The sequence below is a fragment of the Hyperoodon ampullatus genome (assembly GCF_949752795.1).
Source record: "Hyperoodon ampullatus genome assembly, chromosome: 5".
NCBI lineage: Eukaryota > Metazoa > Chordata > Mammalia > Artiodactyla > Ziphiidae > Hyperoodon > Hyperoodon ampullatus.
The window spans coordinates 27,640,490-27,664,537 of NC_136918.1; the positions used below are offsets into that span (position 1 = coordinate 27,640,490).

Genomic DNA, 24,048 nt, shown 5'->3' on the forward strand with positions numbered 1-24,048 from the left:
GACCCAGTAATCCCACTACTGGGCATATATCCTGAGAAAACCATAATTCAAAAAGAGTCATGTACCACACTGTTCATTGCAGCTGTATTTACAATAGCCAGTACATGGAAGCAAGCTAAGTGTCCATCGACAGATGAATGGATAAAGAAGATGCGGCACATGTATACAATGGAATGCTACTCAGCCATAAAAAGAAAGAAAATTGAGTTGTTTGTAGTGAGGTGGATGGACCCAGAGTGTGTCATACAGAGTGAAGTAAGTCAGAAAGAGAAAAACAAATATATATATATATATATATATATATATATATATATATGGAATCTAAAAAAAGGGGGGGTGGTTCTGATGAACCTAGGGACAGGACAGGAATAAAGACGCAGATATAGAGAATGGACTTGAGGACATGGGGAAGGGGAAATGTTAGCTGGGATGAAGTGAGAGAGTGGCATGGGTATATATACACTACCAAATGTAAAATGGATAGCTAGTGGGAAGCAGCTGCATAGCACAGGGAGATCAGCTGGTGCTTCGTGACCACCTAGTGGGGTGGGATAGGGATGGTGGGAGGGAGACACAAGAGGGAGGGGATATGGGGATATTTGTATACATCTAGTTGATCCACTTTGTTATATAGCAGCAAGTAACACAACAATGTAAAGCAATTATACTCTAATAAAGATGTTAAGAAAAAAATTAATATAGCATAAAAGAATAAATAAAATAAAATAAAATAAATAACCAACAAGGGCGTACTGGAAACTCTGCTCAATATTCTGTAATAACCTAAGTGGGAAAAGAATTTGAAAAAGAATAGATACATGTATATGTATAACTGAAATTGCTGTATACCTGAAAGTAACACAACATTGTTAATAAACTATGCTCCAATATAAAATTTCCCTACTCCCCTACCAGTGTTTCCTGAAGTCATCCCCCAAGTAAACTATTTCACTAAAATTTTTTATTGCAGTATAGGCTCTTAGTATTCAGATGAATACATCACATCTCAGAGATGAGGGAAGGAAGAGCCTGAGGATTTAATGATCATGTCTAAAATCAAATAGTCACGTAGAGGAGGTCAAAACTCAGCTCATGTCAGCCCAAGTCTTGTTATTTACATTTACTTCAGCATATATCTCTATAAAGGTATTAGATAAGTTCAGACTTATTAGGCTAGTCTAAGTACATAAACCCTAGAATACAGGTGCCCCATAAATAAAAATAAAATTGACTTGTTTAAAAGTGTAAACACACTGCTCTGGAGCAGTGGTTCTCAAAAATTTGGTCCTCTGACCAGAAGCATCAGCATCATCAGGATCTAATTAGAAATACAAATTCTCAGGCCTCACCCCAGATGTACAGAGGGTAAACCCCAGTGATTGGTGATGGTTCTGATGCCACTAAAGTCTGAGATTACTGCTCTAGTCTGGAAGACAAAGGAACCAACATAGGATGAAGTAGGTCTTAAGCAGGTGGGAGTTTGACTGTAATAATATATTATTATATGTTAGATGTTTAATGTTAAAAGTGAATCTCTGTGGAATTTAGAAAAATGGTACAGATGAACCTATTTGCAAAGCAGAAATAGAGACACGGACACAGAGAGCAAACATATGGACACCAAGGGTGGTGGTGGGATGGATTGGGAGATTGGAATTGACATATGTACACTACTGTGTATAAAGTAGGTGGCTGGTGAGGGCCTACTCTATGGCACAGGGAAAGAAAAAAAGAAGATACAATCTGTTTGCAGGACATATATTAAGTTAACCTTAAAAATGCATCCCAATATACATTATGTGCAAATACTGTTTGACTCCACTTAGACGAGGTACCTAGAATAGTCAAATTCATAGAGTCAGAAAGTATATTGGTTGATCCCAGTGGCCAGGGGGTAGGGGGTGTGGGCAGGGGGAATGGGGATTTAGTGTTTAATGGGAACACAGTTTCAATTTAGGAAGGTGAAAAATTCGGGAGATGGATGATGATGAGAGTTACACAGCAATGTGAATGTACTTAGTGCCACTGAACTGTATAGTTAACTATGGTTAAAATAGTGTGTTTTATATTATGTGACTTCTACCACAATAAAAAAGAAACATTAAAAAAAAGTGAATCTCTGTAAAGGTTTCCCATAGCAGCTATATAGACATCATGAGAATGAATAGAAAGTTTCTGGTAACAGAAAACTTTGTCTTCTCATTCTTTTTTTTTTTAATTCTTTAAAAAAATTTTTTGGTTGGGTCTTTGTTGCTGCGCATGAGCTCTCTCTAGTTGCAGCTAGCAGGGGCTACTCTTCATTGCGGTGCAAGGGCTTCTCATTGTGGTGGCTTCTCTTGTTGTGGAGCATGGGCTCTAGGCATGAGGGCTTCAGTAGTTGTGGCACGCGGGCTCAGTAGTTTTGGCTTGTGGGCTCTAGAGCGCAGGCTCAGTAGTTGTGGCACACAGGCTTAGTTGCTCCACGGCATGTGGGATCTTCTCGGACCAGGGCTCGAACCCGTGTCCCCTGCATTGGCAGGCGGATTCTTAACCACTGTGTCACCAGGGAAGTCCCTTCTCATTCTTTTGTGTATGATAGTTTCCTGTCAGTAGGTACAACCTCTCTACAATCAGATTATAAGTTATTAGTTGTTTTCTGTGAATGTGATCAAAACAGCATCACGTTGCTCTTATGGCTTATATATGCAGCTGGTTCTGTATTTAAATGTGAAGCCTTGATATATATTTCATATATAACAAGCTCTGTAACTAGCACTAGGAAAGACATTGGGTTGATTTTCCTTGGTACATACTGTCTTCCAGGGCATGCTTCTAGTGAACAAGCATTCTTTTCCCAAGGCAGACCTTATGAAACTGAGATGCACCAATGCTATCCTAGGAATACAATTTTTCACAAGGCTGTCATTAGGCTTAACTGTAGAAATAGAAAAGATGGGGACGGAGTGAGCCCCTTCTATTTACAAAGTGGTATGTTCATCTTATCAGTATGGTCTTATTTGTTTATTTTTCTTTTAAATTCTCTATCTTTTAAAAAATTTTATTGAAATATAGTTGATTTATGATGTTGTGTTAGTTTCAGGTGTACAGCAAAGTGATTCAGTTATATATATATATATATTCTTTTTAGAGACTTTTCCATCATGTTATTACAAGATATTGAATATAGTTCCCTGTGCTATACAGTAGGTCCTTGTTGGTTATTTATTTTATACATAGTAGTGTGTATATTTTAATCCCCAAACTCCTAACTTATCCCTCTCCCCCTTCCCACTTTGGTAAACATGTTTGTTTTCTATGTCTATCAGTATTGTTCTAAAAGATAGAGGAATATCTGAAATAGATATAAAATGATGAGTCTCCTAGAAGAAGGTTGATATTGATACACATCTTATTAAACATCTAACATATAATAATATATTATTACAGTCAAACTCCCACCTACTTAAGACCTACTTCATCCTGTGATGGTTCCTTTGTTGTCCAGACTAGAGCAGTAGTCTCAGACTTTAGTGGCATCAGAACCATCACTGATCACTGGGGTCCATTCCCTGGATTTCTGACTCTGTACATCTGAGGTGGGGACTGAGAATTTGCATTTCTAACTAGATCCTGTTGATGCTGATACTTCTGGTCAGGGGACCGTATTTTGAGAACCGCTGCTCCAGAGCAGTGTGTTTTCAACACTGGGTGCATACTGCAGTCACCTGAGGAGTTTTAACTATTACCAATACTTGGGTCCCACTCAGACAAACTCAGGCAAACTAAATTAAAATCTTTGAGGTCAGGACCAGGAATCTGGTTTTTAAAAGCTGTACAGGTGATTCTCACAGGTAGCCAGAATCAAGAACCAAAGTTAATCCCAGTGTTTTCAAAAAAATTATAACTGTACACCCAAGGATCTTGTTAGAATGCAGACACTGATTCAGTAGTTCTGGGATGGGGTCCAAAATTTGCATTTTTATTCAGCTCCCAGATGAAGCTGCTGCAGCTGCTCCATGGACCACACTTTGAGAACCAAGAGTCAGAAATGCTACCCCTTTTATCTTTGTTCTGTGGATGTGATTTTTTTTCTTAAACATGTTTATTGAAGTATAATTGCTTTTACAATGGTGTGTTAGTTTCTGCTGTATAACAAAGTGAATCAGCTATACATATATGTATATCCCCATATTCCCTCCTTCTTGCACCTCCCTCCCACCCTCCCTGTTCCACCCCTCTACGTGGTCACAAAGCACCGAGCTGATCTCCCTGTGCTATGTGGCTGCTTCCCACTAGCTATCTATTTTACATTTGGTAGTGTATATATGTCAGTGCTACTCTTTCACTTCGTCCCAGCTTACCCTTCCCCCTCCCCATGTCCTCAAGTCCATTCTCTATGTCTGCGTCTCTATTCCGATCATGCTCCTAGGTTCTTCAGAACCATTTTTTTTTTAAGATTCCATACATATGCATTAGCATATGGTATTTGTTTTTCTCTTTCTGACTTACTTCACTCTGTATGACAGACTCTAAGTCTACCCACCTCACTACAAATAACACAATTTTGTTTCTTTTTATGGCTGAGTAATATTCCATTGTATATATGTGCCACATCTTCTTTATCCATTCATCTGTCGATGGACACTTAGGTTGCTCCCATGTCCTGGCTATTGTAAATAGAGCTGCAATGAATATTGTGGTACATGACTCTTTTTGAATTATGGTTTTCTCAGGGTATATGCCCAGTAGTGGGATTACTGGGTCGTATGGTAGTTCTATTTTTAGTTTTTTAAGGAACTTCCATACTGTTCTCCATAGTGGCTGTATCAATTTACATTCCCACCAACAGTGCAGGAGGGTTCCCTTTTCTTGTGGATGTGGTTTTTGGGTAAGTTAACCAGAGATATACTAAGAGATCCAGGTCTAGGGCTCAAATATCTTTTTGGTACTAGAAACCAGAGATGGCAATTTGATTTCTTTTCTACACGTTGCCTGATTAGAACAGGAGGAACAATCAGGACTCACTGTGGACAATGGGTTACTATGGAGACTTTCAGAAATCTACATTTCAGCTGAGGGCTCCTGGACATCGCTGCCGGTCACAGCAAGGGACCCCAAAGACGCTCAGAGTGGGGGCCACAGAGCTGCAGCCCCTCAGAGGGTTCGGTGTTCCCTGAGAGATGGGACTGAGTTTGAGCCCCTTCCTCAGCAGTGGTTAACACGACCCTGACAAGCAGTTCAGAAATAATTCTCTCGCAGGACAAGTGAACCATCGTGAAGGAGAAACTGCCCACTGGGGTTCAGGGGCTTCAGCCCTGGTAGAAAACTCACCACTGAAAGCAAGAGTACCAAAGGCATAGTGTACTCTCTAACCCAGAGGGAATTCTTAAACGAGGATGGTCCCCTCAAGGGATTATACTGACTTCTTACAAAAATGAAAAACACAGACAGACACACTTTTAAGTCTCACTTCCTCCCTTTTTATTTTCTGTTTTACTCAAATATATCACATGTATGTGCCATTTTTATCAAGTCAACTGTAAAAAAAAAAAAAAAACCCTCAAAATCAGAGCCTTAGATTCAGTATTCACTTCATGTCATTCCCAGCTTCTTATCTCCATAGGGGAAAAAAACCTGAGACAGAAGGAGTCTGAGAAAGCCTGGTTTTGCCCACAGTATGTGTTTTGACCACCCAGCTCTTTTTTTGTAGAATGTACAGCTATTTAATTCCCTGGAACTGCAGGTGCAGACATGCTGGTCTCTGCCTCACTGGGCTGTCCTCGGGTCTTTTGTGAGCTCTTTATTCAGGGCTCTGTTGAATGACACACCCCAAGGAATGGCCTCTCCCAGGACACACACTGCAGGCAATGACATTTAGCTTATTTCCTCTGGTGGGACCTACTATCTCCATGGGAAACCAAGGGGAGTCTTTGAAGGCGTCCGTATGAAGTGGCCGACATTTCACCCTCTCTGCTTCCAGCCGAGGAGCTCTGGGCAAGAGAGCAAGACCACTTGCCAGAAAGTTCTGAGGCTTGTGGCTGACAGAGCCCAGGTCCTCTGTGGCCCAGGGTGGTGGACCTGGCTCACGTGTGTGTGTGTGTGTGATTTATGAAGCAACCACAAAATTCCATAAAGAAATTGATGGGCAAAAAATGTATATGTTTAAGTAAACTATTCACATTCGTGAATACATGTCTTGGATCTTTCTGTAATTGTGAAGAGTTTTTAAAAAGGCTTTAGCACAGGGAACTTTTTTCAATACTCTGTAATGACCTATATGGGAAAAGAATCTAAAAAAAGGGTGGCTATATGTATATGCATAACTGATACACTTGGCTGTATAGTGGAAACTAACACGGCATTTTAAATCAGCTATATTCTAATAAAAATTTTTTAAAGGCTTTAATTACTAAAATTCAGTTAAAGAAATGAGAAGCCACACGGGTTGGGGCTAAGATAGCAGGAGCAGAGAGCAATTTTTTCCCCCTGGTGCCTCCTCAGTGATTTTTTTTTTAAGGTAAATGTTGACATAATTGTGAACACTGTGAAGAAGTCGATTGTCGGGGACATAGTACAAAAGCTAGATTTTGACCTATGCAGAGAGAATGTCCAAGGGGTCTCAGTTTCCAGAATTTAGCCTGGGACATGTAGGGGAGGGGAAAGGAGGGAGCGGGAGGGACAGAGGGAAAGGGGGAGGGAGGGGAGAACGGAGGAAAAAGGAGAGCCAGGGAGAAGGCTGGGGGCGAGGTCTGGGGAAGGAAGGGTGGAGGAATTAGTCGGGGAAGGAGACGGGGAGACTGGGGTGGGGGGCACAGGGAGGCAGGTAGAAGAGAACCAGGGGAGAGAACTGACATTTGTTTAGCATTCATCAGATATCAGGCAGTGTGCTTTCACATAAATTACTTCATTAAATCTTTACAAAGTCTCTGCAGGTTAGATGTAGTTTAATTCTCGATTTTCAAATGGAGAAAGTGAGTCTCAGAAGTGTTAAAGAACTTGTCCGAGGTCCCAGAGCAAGGGAAACAATGGCTGGATGCAAACCCTCATTTGTGTTCCGCCAAAATGCTTGTTCCTTTCTCAGCATCCTGTTTACTTGTAGCATTTGTCATTGGATAAGATGAAAGCAGTGGGCAAAGGAAGTCTTTGGAACAGCCTTTAATTGAGCCTGTGCATGTGCTGAGGCTCTACTGTCAGTGATGGCGATGATCTGAGGAAGATGACACTTGGAGAATTATAAATTATAAAGGCAATGCCTGATAAGGATGCCCTTAGGAAAGGAACTACACAGTTCACGAGAAGAAGCAGACTCAGCAGGAACTATTTGGAACAAGCTAGTTTCACTGTTCTGGATAAAATCATAATCTTGACAGGAGCAGTTCCATTCCACACTGGGGGCATCCATAGCAATGGTCATTCTCCAACCAAATAGTTGGCTTGCTTCACATCCAAATATGCGTCTCCCTATCCAGCAGAACTGACCCATTTATGAGACTTCAAATGCCATTTTCACTTTTTTTCCTTCTAGAAAATCCAAATGAAACTCAGACACCCACAACAAATCAGGAGGTACTGGTGCATGACACATAGTAGGCACTCAATCATTAGAGCTGAAACAGTGAGTGAATGTTCAGAGCTCTCTTGGAGAAAATGATCAATTACTTTCATGAAAAAATCACCGATGTGTTAGGAGCTATATGGAAATAGTATTGCATGCAATCATCAGCTGTAATTGGTTTGGGTCTAGTTGGTCTAATTTTTCATTATTGAGATGATTACACTGCTTAGGGCCATGTTTCTAGAGTTTGTTCCCTGGAACATCTGTATCAGAATCACTTGGGACCCAGCCCATACCTTAGGCATCAAGGCCTTGAAATCTCTATTTTAATAAAAGCCCCTGGAAATATGTTATTTAAACTAAAATTTTAGAACTACTGATGCAGGGTTAACCTGACGTCTCTGTTATGCAATTATAGACCTGGGACTGTCTTTAATAAAATTTAGGTGCTAGCCCACTTAGGTATAAATTAGCTAGGACTCAATCTTTTATTACTATAGACTCTAGACCAATATTTCTCAAACTTTAATGCATGTAAGTCACCCAGGGAGTTTACTAAATGGTAGATTCCCAGGCCACATTCAAAGGGACTGGGTTAAGTTAGACTTTCTGCATTTTAAACAATTATCCTATGTGATTCTGATACAGGGATTCTGCTAATTTCACACTGAATATAGAGCCCTTCTGGAAAACAATATTCCTGTCAAGTAGTTAAGCAACCTCTGAGAGGACAATTTGTTACTGATTTTACCACCTCTTAAGGCAATAAACTCCATCTGTAAGTAGCTATAATTGCCAGAAATTTCTTCTTACATTGTATCAATATAAAGTCTTATGTAATCTGTCTATTTGGCTCTCTTAAATAGAACTACACAGAAAAATTTAGTCCCCAATATTATTTTTAAGAAAATATACTTGACAAAGAACTTAAGTGTTTCTCTTCCCTCTAGATCTCTGTTTTACTTCTTTAGGGGAGAGTGGGGAGGTGAGGAAAATGTAGGGATACAAAAATGTATCTCTGAGCAGACTGCAAGGACCTCTGCTATTTGTATAGCAACAGTGTTTAGAAAATCAAACACCTAGAACTTGGAATTCTCATTTCCTAGAATAATATCACAACACACATAAACGGACAAAGAAAAATCCAGAACATGTCATTCTGAGCTGCTCTGGATATGGGAGAGTCCTGTTTGTCAGCATAATGGTTGATGAGGGGAAAGGTTAATAAGGAATAAGGTGAGGCTGATTCACATGAGGCAGATGCCATTTTGGAAGAATCAATGGGAATCCCCAGTTCTCCCATGTGCTTGCTCATTCCTGTCCAGTTGCCGACCTGCCCACGGTGGGCAGCTGGTTCTTAAAACCACTAAAATCAGCTCTTAGGAGTAGGTACAAAGAAGGTAACCAGCTGGAAAAATATGGGCATGTTCCCAGGCATTTCACCACGACTTTCCCAAATCCTTGGAGCTTGACTACTTTATCCCTTATGTATGCTTTAAAAAAATATTTTATTTTATTTTATTCATGGATTTCAAAGGAAATTAATTACTAGTACAGTTTCAAAAGGCAGCAGGAATGGATTTGGACATGAAGGGAGGGGTACCCAGAGTGGTCACGGGGGTATTGGGGCTATTACTGAAAACAGTGGGATTTGGGCAAATTAAAGAATCTGTGTCCCAATTATTCATTTACAAAATGGGGATAAAATAATAAGTAACTTTTAGCATTGTTTGACTACTATGTAAGGAAACATAACATGCGTTAATTCCTAAACACGTGTTGGTACATAGTCAGTACTCAAACACCAGAATGTCAGTCATCATTATTAGCATCAGTAATGGTAGTGCTAGTTTGCCAGAAAGATAATCATGAACCAACACCACTTAGTTCTATTTGAATGGTACTTAAAATGATGACTTAGGTCAGGATAAGCAAAAAGGGTGACTACAAATAAATACATTAAATCCAGCAGGTTGCCTTTGCCTCAATTTTCCCTTTCACTTAGGTAGGGAGAGATTGAATTTTGGACCTGGGGGAAGAGAAGACACGAGTCTTAAGTGATCTGCCTCAGACACATGTACTGTTGCCATTTTTCTTAGAGAAGGTTTATTTTCTTTCTGCTACTGTAGCCAATTTTAGGATATAAGAGTCACACACCAGAAGTCTTGCTTTGTGTACATGTTTTTAATAATACAATTTTCAAATTGTTTATGCTTTGTGGTGGGAAATAAGAACAGGGTGACTCCAGAATGTGAATTCAATATGGTTTATAAGAACATCTGGGATGATGAGCCCTGAAATGTTCTTAAACATAAAATAAACCTGAAGTGAAGGCGTTTACATCATTACCACGCCAGCATCTGAATTTGGGTATTGGTTGAGATGTAGAAAGCACTATAGGTTCTAGACTGTCTCTAGCTCCCTAGCTGTGTAATTGCTGGGACTTTATTTATTTTTCCTCTGCAAAATGAGAATGAAAACACCTGCTCTGCATGACTTACAGCAATGTTGAGCGTTTTAAAGAAAAATAATTAAAGTGCTGATCCAAAGCAAGCTGGCATCCCTCTCACAAATCGGAACTCTGAAGTCTCAGCTTCATTTTGGAATTTTAACCGGTCTACGCAAGCGCTCCTGAAAGAACAGCACAGAGGAAGGATACACCCAAGGTTTCCTTCCTCGTTTTGAGGCCAAAATAACTCAATGTAGTTGCGATCTCATATTCCCCAGACCAGTTTTGGGTTCCAGAACCACGAAGTAAGATGGCTGGAGGAGAGACATTTACACAGGCACAGTGAGGGCAGCCTCAGTTCAGGTTGTTACCTGAGTCCCCAGAGACCAGGTGGACTCCCCGCCTCCCCCTACCATGCCAGACACTCAGTCCAGGTTTTTACTTCATTAATGAAATACGACCTCACTTTTCTTTTGTAATCCAGAAGCGTGAGGATACATTTGTTGCAAACTGCATGCAGATAAAGGGGGAGGGGCTTCCTTTCGAAACTACATCCTCTGAATAATAATTTTTGATCTACTATACATAACAGTAGTGCATTTCTTGTTAAAACGGCAAGCTTTTTTTTTTTTTACCAAAATGAAAACATTCATTTCTTTATAAATAGTTTAAATAGTTTAAATACATATTTCATACCAAGGATATAAAAATAGTGTCTTTTTTTGTGATAAATAAAGACATTCATTTACATGGCAAATAACGTGCAATAGCTGACCACTGGCCACCAGCTCTGTGTGACTGATTGTCTAGGAGATGACATGCAGTGATAAGTGTCCCTTTGCCTTCTGCATTTGAAAAATAGATCAGCAAGAGCTGTGCACTCCCAGGTCCCACAGTCCTATGGATACTGTTCAGGAGTGACACACAGGCACTCAGGATAAAACTTTGCTGCACTTCACAAAAGCCACCTAGGACAAAATGAATCCACACATTCTTTGTCTGGGACTTCTAGCTGCTCAGACCCTCAGGGTCTTTGGACTTTTACCAAAGTCTGTCAAACAGACCAGGAAGTTAATGCCTGTACAGGAAAATGTTCCTGTTTTGTTTCTAGGATCCAGGAAGTGTCTGCTACAGTCTGGAGGTGGTTCTGCCTTTCCCCGGATCCTCTCTTCCACAGGTCTCCCAGCCTTGCCCAGTCTTCATGCTGCCAGAGGCAAGAAAGGCAAACCAGGGCTGTCATGCAGTGATGGAGCTGAAACTGGTGGCTGCCTCACGTGCCCTAATGTCATACGTTTATGGCTTTAGTATCTTTCACTTCTGTGGGGCTTGCAACAACTTCCAGTGGAAAGTTCTCCGAGGGCTCAGTAGAGACGGATGTCCTTCCTTCCCGGTCCCAAGATCCTGGCAGGTTTTCCAGACTGAAGGAACTCATGGCTCCTTGGCCCAAGCTGCCCTCCTCTGATCTGCTTGGGAGAACCAGGTGCAAAGATGTTTCTGAGGAGGAGCAGACAGAGGACGAGAGAGTGGCCGAGATGGACTGCAGAGGCATCAGCGTAGCGTCTGACTGTGGAGAGATGCACCTTAAAAACTGCAAATGACCTTCTTGGACGACCTGGTAGTGGGCAGGTGAATAATCAAGGTTTGGAGAATGATACAGTTCACCGCCTGCAGGATTTTGCTCATAAATGCCAGTTCGCTGGGGGCTGCTCCCCACAGAGGAGGGGTCCACACTCCATATGTCAGGGGTGACATTCCCATGACAAAGCTGGGCTTGGGTATAAGCCGCTCCGCCTGCTTGAAAGTGTAGACAGGGTTGGTGCGTGCTCCAGGTCATCCTGGTCTGTAAGCTGGAGGGGCACACAGAGGTGGTGTGCAGAGAGCAAAACCGAACGGGCTGCTGGGGGGACACGGCGTGTTCTAGAAGTTGCATCACAGTCCTCATGTCTTTACCTAACTGGGACACCTCCTGAGTCAGTGTCGTTACCTGTGTGGACAAAGCAAAGCAAAAGGCAGCAGTCAGAGGAGCACAGCAGTGATTTCAGAGCAGTGAGGAAGGGAAGTGAGATTTCTCAGTAAGAAGGTCTGGAAGGCAGCTTCACCTCCAACTCCAACCAAGCCCAAAGGGTGAATGGGGAGGCTGAGCACCTGATCTAAAGCCATCCTCTCATTCTGCAGGAACCTAGAGAGACACACGTAGTCTGGCCTTCTTTTTAAAAAAATTTTTACATACATTTTTTAATTGAAGTATTGTTGATTTATAATGCTTCAGGTGGACAGCAGTGATTCAGATATATATATATATATATATATATATATATATATATATATATATATATATATATATATATACTCCTTTTCAGATTCTTTTCCCTTATAGGTTATTACAAAATATTGAATAGAGTTCCCTGTGCTATACAGTAGGTCCTTGTTGATTACCTATTTTATATACAGTAGTGTGTATATGTCAGTCCCAAACTCCTAATTTATCTCCCCTGTTGCCCCTTTGATAACCACAAATTTGTTTCCTATGACTGTGAATCTATTTCTGTTTTGTAAATAGGTTCATTTGTATCATTTTTTTTAGATTTCACATATGTGATATCATATGCTATTTGTCTCAGTCTGACATTCTTAATCAGTGATTTGGGGGTTCCTGGACAAAATTAGAAGTGTGGGTCCATCATCTCTTGTATCTCTGAAATACAGACAGTGTCTTTTTCTTCCCTTCCTCTGAGTCAGCAGGATGCTCCGTGGTGCGCACCCACCATCCAAGACACCTCAAAACAATGTGGAGATGTGAGTATTATTGTATATAATGCATTCAGCACACTGCCTGCCCAGGGTAGACACCCAGTAAATGACGGCTCTCACTCCTGCCATTTCTGGTCAAGATCAACACTTATTCAGAGACATACTGGCCTTCAGGAGTAGGGAGGGTGGTAAGAAAGAACTCACAACAGATTTACTAGGATTTGTCTATAGAAAAGGGAAAGCTGCAAAATGAGAGTTAGAAACGAAAAGATCTTCAAGGTGGGTCACTCCACATAAGCACTGTGGGGAACCCTGGAGGACTGGGGTCCATCAGCGAACTGGAGCCCCACGGAATTACAACCCCAACTGTGCAGTGTGTTCTTTATTCACTTTTCTAGGTGAGACATTTAGTTTTTATAAGACTTTCAAGGGAGACATGACCCTCAAACTCACAAGAACACTGAAGAGTCTTCATTATCTGCTTTACACTTAAACCAATACTATAATTCACTGGAGGATTTATTTTCCTAACAACCACATCACTTTTTTAACCATGGAAGACCACCAGAAAATTTAACTAGACTTATATCCAGCTTTTCTGGATGGTTTCTATTCTTCAAAGTGAGGAAAACCTATATTTCAGAAAGCAGGTCACACATATATTTTCTAGTCTTTGGTTAAATCCATAACACTAACACATAGTGTAATATTTTGCCTTCATTGCTATAAGACTGTATTTTATAAAGGACTTCCCATGCCCTGATTTTACTATCATGAACCACAATCTCCCATATAAGCAGCTGAACCCACTGGCTAAATACCATCAGAAAAAAACCAAAACAAAACAAGACAAAAGGGCAGTTCAGTTTCAGTGAAACCAAAACCAAGATTGCTGTTTTGGGCAGACTTTTTTCAATATTTAAGTATACATTCCTAATTCATCCAGTAACTTCATTCAGTCCACTTCCTATAAGTGCATTCTGAAACTAATTCTCCATGGCAGGCCCATCAGGAAACAGTGTCACTCAAATCAGGCATTTTTAAGACCAGAGGGGGGTTTTTCCATGGTTCAGGCAACCAATGGGTAACACCTGCCTTGAAATTGCCAGGCCAAAACTATTTCTGCCTTGCTGCTAGCATGGAACTCGAGGGATCCTATCAAATACTTGCCCAGGCTTTTCAGCAGATCTAAAACTTTTGGCGACAAAAAGATATCTCTGAGACTCACATTTAAGACGTGAAACAGTGAATCTGAGAAAGAGTCTATGTGTTTTGAAATTTTCACTGCAGGTTGTCAATTTCATAACTTGCCAAAACTCAATTCTAAAGTACACGGGTGACACAAATCATCTCTGGATCTCAGCACAGCAGACATGCACCCAGGGGTTCTATCTTGAGTTGATTAGCCCTTCTATCAAAATTTCAGAAGAGAAAGTTGATACTAAATGAGATGTTTGAAGGATATATTAACCGTCCTCTTCCTGTAGGTTGTCTAAGTTAATGCCTGTATCAAATTCACCAGGGTTTAGCTCCCAGTAAGAATGCTTTCAGTCAGCCTTAGCATTGAATAAAAACATAATCTTTGAAGCACAACTTTGCATTTTAGACACAGCAACAATTATGTTATCCAATAAATGAGTAAATTTATAATACAACAGGCTTTTAGGTCCGTTTTCCCTATTGGATCTACAAACAACACTAAGATCAGCAGGGACACACCTGTAAAGTTGGGACACTAAGGCCCAGAGGTTAAATGACATTTTAAGGTTTCATTTCATGAATGACAGTTGTTAGTCTGGAATTCGAGCCTTCTACTTTTGGTGCTCTATTACAGTATATTAGAGAAGACATTGCTTAAGAGTTGAGAGATTTTTGCTAATGTGGTCAGAATTTGTGAAGAGCACGGATGATACAAAAAGGAGCCTCGTGTAAAAGTTGTCTGAAATGGGTTCAATTTTTCTTTTTGATTTCACATATAAGCGATGTCATATGATACTTGTCTTTGTCTGACTTACTTCACTTAGTATGATAGTCTCTAGGTCCAACTTATACACAAAACAGAAAGAGACTCACAGACATAGAAAACAAACTTATGGTTACCAAAGGGGAAGGATGGGGAGTGGGAGGGATAAATTAGGAGCTTGAGATTAACGTATACACACTACTGTATATAAAATAAACAACAAGGGCCTACTGTAGAGCACAGGGAACTATACTCAATATCTTATAATAACCTATAAAGGAAAAGAATCTGAAAAAGACTCTCTCTCTCTCTCTCTCTCTCTCTATATATATATATATATATATATATACACACACACACATATACATATATATGTATGTATAACTGAATCACTTTGCTGTACACCTGAAACTAATACATTGTAATTAAAAATAAAATTAAAAAAAAAGTTGTCTGAAATGGTAATTCAACATCAAATAAGTAAATAGTATCTCTAAAAAAATAGGAGACAGTAAAATTTCTTCACAGCAAATTATATGAATGGAACAAGACCAAAAAAGTTTGTACAGTGACGTCCCTGGTGGCCCGGTGGTTAACAATCCGCCTGCCAATGATGGGGACACGGGTTCGAGCCCTGGTCCGAGAAGATCCCACAGGCCAAGGAGCAACTAAGCCTGTGCGCCACAACTACTGAGCCTGCGCGCCTAGAGCCCGTGCTCCACAAGAGAAGCCACCGCAATGAGAAGTCTGCAACTAAGAGTAGGCCCTGCTCGCTGCAGCCAACGCAGCCATAACTAACTAACTAACTAACTAACTAACTAAATAAATAAATAAGACAACATATGCTTTTAAAAAGAAAAGGGTTTGTAATAAGGGAAAATCTGGAAGTGGGCAATATGTTAATAGCCATATTACTGATGAACTATTTTTTTCTAGCTTTCAAAAGAAACAGATATTTTCCTATGGTTGAAATACTTTCCAAGGCCACGTTCTTGGCACTGAACTTCTCCTGAGCATTTACCATAACTTTGAGGCCATGAACTTTGAATGGGACTCCAGAGTCTTGCCTAGCTCCAGGAATGTAAATAGCATTAACATTTTCAGAAAACAAAATTACTATATTAGCTTGAACTAAGCGGAGTAAAGAACCCAAGGAAATAGAGCTTTCTTTAGCTCTAGAGGGTAATGTTCAATTTACATCAGGGAAGATTTCCGACACTGTGGCACTGGGGACATACCCCTGCCCCTTATTAAAGCTGCATAGGGAATTAATCCTTATTAGGTAAGGGATCTCTCCCTTTGTAAGGGCAAAGCCAGCTGCCACAGGAGAGATGGCATCTCCTGAGGGTAGAGACTGGTGTCACTGAAGGTGACAACATACTGCCACAGAGAGTAAAGTTTCACAGCACTTTTGTTTACTGCTTCCTGTTCGCCTTGCTGACAAATTCATTCTAAAACACGAAAGGCTTTATTCTTAATCGAATGTAGAAAGCAGAGAATGCAGTCTACTTTCTACGGGGGGTGGGATTCAACGCTTTTTCACAGCACAGTTAAGAAGATGGGCATTTGCTAAAAAAGGTTGTTGGAACTACCTATGAACAAGGCACTGTCTGTCCACTTAAAGAGATGTCTTCAAAATACAACATAAACCCAGAATGCTGCAGAGATAGGTCAATAAAAACAAAAAATCATTTGGATCCAATGAACCAATATTTTCCCATTTACTTCAACAACTGTTTACACTTTTTAAATGTCTTCTGTCACTCATACTAGAAAACAGAGCAGGTATTACGAAGCCCTTCACAAGTCCCACTTGGTTTTTTTTTTATCATTAATTTAATTTTTTAAAATTGAAGTATGATTTACAATGTAGTGTTAGTTTCAGGTGTACAAAAGTGATTCAATTATACATCTATATATATATATATTTCAGATTCTTTTCCCTTATCGGTGATTACAAAACATTGAGTAGAGCTCCCTGTGCTCTACAGTAGGTCCTTGTTGGTTACCTGTTTTATAGTAGTGTATATATGTTAATACCAAACTCCTAATGTGTCCCTCCCCTCCCTTCCCCCCCGGTAATCATAAGTTTGTTTTCTATGTCTGTGGGTCTATTTCTGTTTTGTAAATAAGTTCATTTGTATCATATTTTTAGATTCGGCATTTAAGTGATAGCATATATTTATCTTTATCTGTCTGACTTCACTTAGTATGATCATCTCTAGGTCCATCCATGTTGGTGCATATGGCATTATTTCATTCTTTTTTATGGCTGAGTAGTATTCCATTGTATATATGTACCACATCTTCTTTAACCATTCATCTGTCGATGGACATTTGGGTTGCTTCCATGTCTTGGCTATTGTGAATAGCACTCCCACTTGTTTTTTTAATGGTCCATTTCCTGCATTTTCCCCCTTTCATACCATCAGTCTGAATACAGTGGGGGTCACATCACACTGCCATTGTGAAGGCTGTACCTCTGACTGGGGTCTCTTCTCCTCGGCCCCTTTCTGCCTGGTAAGTTTCTCTCCCTTCAAACATCTAATCCCTCATTTCCTCTGAAGAACTTTTTCCTGACAGCTCATTGATACTCAAAGAGCAGTTTGAGCATCAATAGAACTGTCTGTCCCAACCAGGCTCTGAGTTCCATGAGGGTAGAAGTTATTATTTACCTCAGTGTCTCCTGGACTCTGGGCAATGCCTAGAACACAACATGCACTCAGTAAATCTTGAATGTATAAATGAATGCAATTCCTGCCATTTTGAAGGGTTTGGTACTCATATTGCTTTCAATTTTTATTTTATGCTATCTCATGATTTTACCATAACCATCATGGGGGAAAGATTCCTACTACAAAATTATGTTGGGAAATCTGTAACTCGAGCTCTTCACCCCAAGTAAATATGTTAAAAGTAGGTATTATGATGGTTAAAGTTTTGCATATAAATTTCCTGAATCAAATCCTTGGGTGTTTCCCAGTTTTAAAGAGCAGGTGGCATTTCCACAACTAAGAATCCCTTTTATTTTAATGTGTTTCCTTCATAACTGTAGATATAGGTCTCTTTTGGCCAAGACTTCTGCTATTTATCTTGCTGCTCTGTAACTTGTCCCAGCATAAACTTGATTTCTGTGGGTAGTTTTGGTTCCCTGGGGAAATTTCCCCTGTTTACTGACTCCCATATCTCATTAGTACATGGTGCGTGCCAAGTGACAAATTCAATTAAGTTAGTCAGAGTTGTTTTATCAGCTGAAATTTGGCAAAGATTTTTGCATCCCTAGTTGCCACCCTTCATGGCTATTTTATTTATTTATTTTAATTAATTAATTAATTAATTTTTGGCTGCATTGGGACTTCATTGCTGCGCGTGGGCTTTCTCTAGTTGAGGCGAGCAGGACCTACTTAGTTGCAGTGCACAGGCTTCTCATTGTGGTGGCTTCTCTTGTTGTGGAGCTCAGGCTCTAGGCACACCGGCTTCAGTAGTTGTGGCACACACACTCTAGAGCACAGGCTCAGTAGTTGTGGTGCACGGGCTTAGTTGCTCCGTGGCGTGTGGAGTCTTCCTGGACCAGGGCTCAAACCCATGTCTCCAGCATTGGCAGGCAGATTCTTTTTTTTTTTTTTTTTTTTTTTGCAGTACGCGGGCCTCTCACTGTTGTGGCCTCTCCCGTTGCGGAGCACAGGCTCCGGACGCGCAGGCTCAGCGGCCATGGCTCACGGGCCCAGCCGCTCCGCGGCACGTGGGATCTTCCCGGACCGGGGCACGAACCCGTGTCCCCTGCATCGGCAGGCGGACTCTCAACCACTGCGCCACCAGGGAAGCCCTGGCAGGCAGATTCTTAAACACTGCGCCACCAGGGAAGTCCCTTCATGGCTATTTTAGATGTGGCCTTCTGATTGTTTCTACTTCCAAATACAGAAGATAAAGAAAGCATAACTTAATACACAGTATTCTTTTACTTGTGTATTAAGTTACACTTTCTTTACCCGTTTTTTTCCCTCTCCCTTCTCATTTTTCAGTAGATAGAAATCCATCGGTCTGGAATTTAAAACTGTTAGCCAAACCAGTTCACCATTACCATCTGTGTAGGCAATTGTTCACATCCAAGATTTCTCTAGCCCTTCCGAAGTCCCAGCTGTTAGGAAGAAGAAGTGATGAAAACACCATCTGTGTATCCAAGTAATTCAGTGTTCTAGCCAAAACTTTGGAGCATCTAAAGACTATTCCCTTCTCTGTTCTCCCAACACCATGCATTTAACTGACAAGTCATTTGCTGTTTAGAAGGTTTCCAGACAGTGTGTTCACTCTTTTGAGCAGTATCTCCCATCATGAATAGAAACACGTGTGTGACAACTGACTTGTCAACTGTCCATGATAATCCAACCACTGATCTTACCATACTGCTAAGAAGGGAATCACAAAGTGCCACAATTTTTCTATTTCTGCCATATCCAGGTTTCCTCTGAACTTCTGTTTAGTGCAGAAATAAATCACTGTCACCTACATTTCCAGAGTACCTGGGTTTCTCCTTTCATGTTTAATTTGTTTCATTCATGTGACAGTACTTCTCATCCTCCTGAGTCATATTTCAACAAGGGCTTTGTTGTGACGATTAAATAATATGATGGATGTTAAAGTTTATTTCCCACAAGATTGGTATTATGTCAGAATTTCAGGTGTCTGGATTTGATAACGCAGCACAGGCATTAAGCTTAGTTGAAACTTTGTGGTAGGGAATACTAACCCAGGAAACACTGAGCCCAAAGAAAATAAAAGCCAGTTATCTCTGTAACTCCTCTTCAGCCTCAGCATGGAGAGGCAAACTATTCCTGTTAACACTTTTACATAATTAATATTGGAAGAAACAGTCTCCACGTTTTAGCATTGCCTTGTGTGCATCTTTCCAGTAGCAAACAGTAACAGCAATAACCAGAGCTTTTGAAAAATTTTGATGAAGATCCTGTATCCTGTATCCTTAAGTCTAAGGTTTGAGAAATTGCAGTCAGATGGATTAAGAATTTTCTATAAAGGATGAGTGAGCCAAAATGCAACGATGTGCAGCTTGGTGTTGGTAAGAATTGAGTAAGGACCAATGTGGGGCAGGGGTGGGTGTAGGTACTGTGGTCTTTATCATTTTTATAGTAGCTCAAGGCCTCACACACATCCTGCCATCTATAAATGTTTGTTGATACATGAGTAATTTAATAAATGGTAAATTTCATGGCTAATTTCTTACTATGAGTTTGTTATTTTCATTTGAACTTAAATAACTTTCTTCAATCTCCCCTAAATAGCACTGCAAGACACAGAATTAAGTATCACTATGCATCTAGCAGGTAAGAATGTTTCATATTATCTTGGTGTTTCATGGAAGTCCCCACCACTTCAAAATAGGAGATTTTCAAAACATTGTGTTATTATATGGTTTAAAGAATCCATCTGTGATGTTGGTGACCTGTGGCCCCAATAACACTTGCATGGCCAGCTTTTATATGTGCATTTTGGTACAAGCACAGATTTGCTTTTTTAGTGTGTCTTTGGATTGTGCCTTTTGCAAACAGGAGTGTGAGTTTCATAATGAAGCCCAGAATGCATTTTTGACAATATCTTTCATTTCACATAGAAAATAGCTTCCTTTCGTCTTCTATTATTCCCATTTTACATTTCTCAATCTTAGCTATTGGTATGGTATGATTCATGGCCTCTGAGTATAACCGAAACTTCAGTTGATAGAGGAAAAAATGTGCTTTCCATTTCTGTGCATTCAGTGAGCAGATGGGGAATGCATCTGTTGATATAATCTTCTTAGCTTGAGGAGTTCTTGACCTGTCACTCAAGTTTTGCCAAACATGTACACATTTTCCTGCCAGACACAATTTTTCTAAATTCAGGGATACTAATTACACCAATCCTCTCCCCCTGCCATGAACACATATACATTTTTACAAACTCTGATTCAGGTATTAAATGGTCTTTCATTTAATCCTTTGTTATGTTGCATATTTATCATGAGATTCAGACAAGTTCAATCAAATTCCATCAGCAGGCAAAACAAAAAGGATGATCGGCATAATTTCATCCTTGCGTCTTTTGCTTCACAAAGCATTCAAAAACAAGTGACAGTCTTTTTATTTGTCAGCTAAAATAATAATCATACTCTGCACTTGCATAAATTTCAGACAAATGAAGATCCCAGGCCCATTACTGATGAAAGTTATAAATCTTTGCCTACAGCTGGAGAGACTAGAATGTTGGGGGGTGAAGTGGCTTATCTGAGGTCACACAGGAATAGTACCAAGGGCTTTGCTTTGCAGGTGCATCTGATGCCTCTCAAATTACAATAAGAGAAGAATACAAGTCTAGCATGACCAATACAAAATGACCAATTATGGTCTTGATAGCAGTTACTCCAGTGGTTTCACTGAATTTCTGCAAGCTCAGGTCATTGGACACAACTGTATTACTTTAGCTGTACTATGCTAATCCATTATTTATCAGCCCTTTGATTGCTTTCCTCGTCTCCATTCCTGCTTCCTGTGACAAAGTTTGATTAGTATCTGAACTGCTTTCTGGCTAAGGTATCCTCACCGCCATCATGAACACCCAACAAAAGTCTGTCTCCTTTCAGAATACAAATTGCATAGGACAGTGCTTGTCAAGATTTAACGTATTCAGGACTCGTGGTGCTCTCGGTTCCAGCTCTCAGAGTCAGATCAATAATTCCTATTCTTATGGACATAGTTCCTATTCTTATGGATCTAGTCCCTTTGGGTAACTCTTCATATACTGATCTTTCAGTAAGAGCTTAAAATTTAGTCTAACCCACCTTTTTCAATTCCTTTGGCAAGTTTAGAGTTGGAGTTTTTCATTTGTTTAGATCTCCTTTCTTTCAACACTGTTTTGTAGTTTTCTGTATACAAGTCTTGTAGCTCCTTGGTTAACTTTATTCCTAGGTATTCTATTCTATTCTATTTATACTATTGTAAGTGGGGTTGTTTTCTTAATTTCTCTTTCTGATAGTTCATTGTTAGTCCATAGAAATGCAAAGGATTTTGGTATGTTGACTTTGTACCCTGCAACTTTACTGAATTCTCTTATTACTTCTAACAGATTTTTGGTGGCACATTGAGGGTTTAGGGTCTTTGTTCTTAGCAGCTCCCTGAATTTGAGACCTGTCTGTGTCTCAAAGCAGACGACGTCAGTGAGCACCTAGATGCAGGCGGCTTAGAAATCTACACCCAGGCAGCAGCTGGGAAAGTATGCAGTCCAATCCCTTTGAGGGTGAAACTGAGAGATGGACGTTTTTGCTGAGCCTCGGTATATAGTCATGGGGGTGCTTCTGCGCTCTTTAAAAGCTGCTTCTTTGTTTACTATAGTCCCGTGGGACTTCAGAACACAAGCCCCATTGGCTTACAGAGCTAGGTGTTTGGGGGGCCCATCTCTCAGGTAGGAACCTTACAAGTTGGGGGCACTAGATGCGTGGTCCAAACCCTTCAGTCTCAGGGAGAAGCTGCAAGTTGGGGGTTCCCTCCTGATCACCTGATGCTATGTCAGGGATGGGGTTTATGTATGACACAAAAGTGTGTCTCAGCGGCCCCTACCTGTTTCCCTATGGGCATTTTTTCATTCACCTGCTGGGTAGGAGTCACCCAGCTAGTTTCTGTATTTCTCTCAGAGGGAATTATTCTGTGTATAGCTGTACATACAGTGCATCATCCATTGGAGGAGGGAAATTCAGGTGCTTTCTGTGCTGCCATCTTGGAGCATTTGTTATCTATTTTATGTGTTATAATCCATTGTATTTCTTACCTTTACTTAAACTCAAATTATCCCATCTTTAGCCACTGGGAGACTCTTCATATTGGTTCCTGAGTTCTTTGAACATCATACTAACAGGGTTTGATAGCTTTCTTGCTGTGCTCTGAACACAAAGATGTTCCAGACTCATCATGTATATTTCATGCCCCAGAATTGGAAACAGCCATTCATACAAGAAACTCTGGTTTCCTTTAGTGGGAAATTGTATTTCAAGGCCATACTTGAGGCACAGAAATATTTACTGTTATTAGGCTAGCAACTGCTTTTACTCCTTTTCTGTTAAAAGAGCTTGGAGTTGTGTGCATGTTTATGATAATACATCAGTTCATACTAGGGTTTTTAATTCCATTTCAGGACTATAGGGTTCTTACTTAACATTTTTCCATATTATATTTGTATCTACTTTATTCTACACTGTGAATTCTGGTTATTGAGGTACAGAGAATGATGTAATTAGGATATGCCATAATTATAGGCATACATCATTTTACTGCACTCTGCTTTATCATGCTTCATGGATATAGCGTTTTTTGCTGTTTATTTTGTTTTACAAATTGAAGATTTGTGACAACCCTGCATTGTCAGATAATGGTTAGCATTTTTTAGCAATAAAGTATGTTTTAAAATTAAGGCATGTACATTCTTTTTCTTAGACATAATGCTATTTCACACTTAATAGACTACAGTATTGTGCAAACAAAAGTTTTATATGGACTGGGAAATCAAAAAACTTGTGTGACTCACTGTATTCTAATATTTGCTTTATTGCAGTTGTCTGGAACTGAACCTGCAATATTCCTGAGGTGCATCTACATTCATTTGCTTTACCCTCCCTCCCATCACGCATGCAACAGTCTCAGATATCAGTACAGTCTACATGACAAATTATGATTATTGAAAACAGTTAAATTTTTTTTTGGCATATTCTATTATCATTCTCTCCTCACTCCCTTCTTTAAAAAATGGTTCTGCTATACTTATATTGTCAGGGCATATGGCCCTTGACAACGTATACTCTCTCCCATTTGACTTTCATTTAGATTTGGTACTATAAATAAGTACATATTTAATGCTGATGAACTTGTCCTACAACAGTTTTTTTCAAGTCATCTTGGTTTTCTGAATCTTGTTCTCTAGGACATTCTTCAGGAAATGTATATGGGAATAATATCCCTGAGTTCTTTCATATTGATAACAGTTTGATACTTGATGATAATTTTTGCTGAATAAAAAATCCTTAGTTTACACTTTAATTTCTCGAGTCTTATATATTTTGTATGTAATTCCATCTTCTTGCATAAAGTGTTGCTGTCTAAAAGTCTAATGATAGTCTAGATTTTTCCCTTGCAAGTCCTTTATAAGATCTTTTTTGGCTAGTTGCCCAAAGGATTTTTTTTTCTCTTACTTTAAAGTATAGTAATTTCACTATAGCACATAATTTCAATATGTAGTTTCATTTAAAAAAATTTCAGGAGAATTTTATTGGATTATCAATTTTAGTGTTTGTTAGTGTAGAAAGCCTAAACTTGG

At 39.9% G+C, this 24,048-nt stretch overlaps 1 protein-coding gene across 1 annotated transcript in view; it reads right to left on the minus strand.

The window, feature by feature from the left end:
- Positions 1 to 11,268: 11,268 nt before the first annotated feature.
- Positions 11,269 to 24,048, minus strand: part of KCNH8 (potassium voltage-gated channel subfamily H member 8) — a gene marked incomplete at both ends in the record, with an annotated part of 340,973 nt that continues 328,193 nt past the window's right edge. The window contains one exon of the mRNA XM_079705106.1: positions 11,269 to 11,967. Within this exon, the coding sequence (XP_079561232.1) occupies positions 11,269 to 11,967 (699 nt within the window). The remainder of the gene's footprint in view (positions 11,968 to 24,048) is intronic.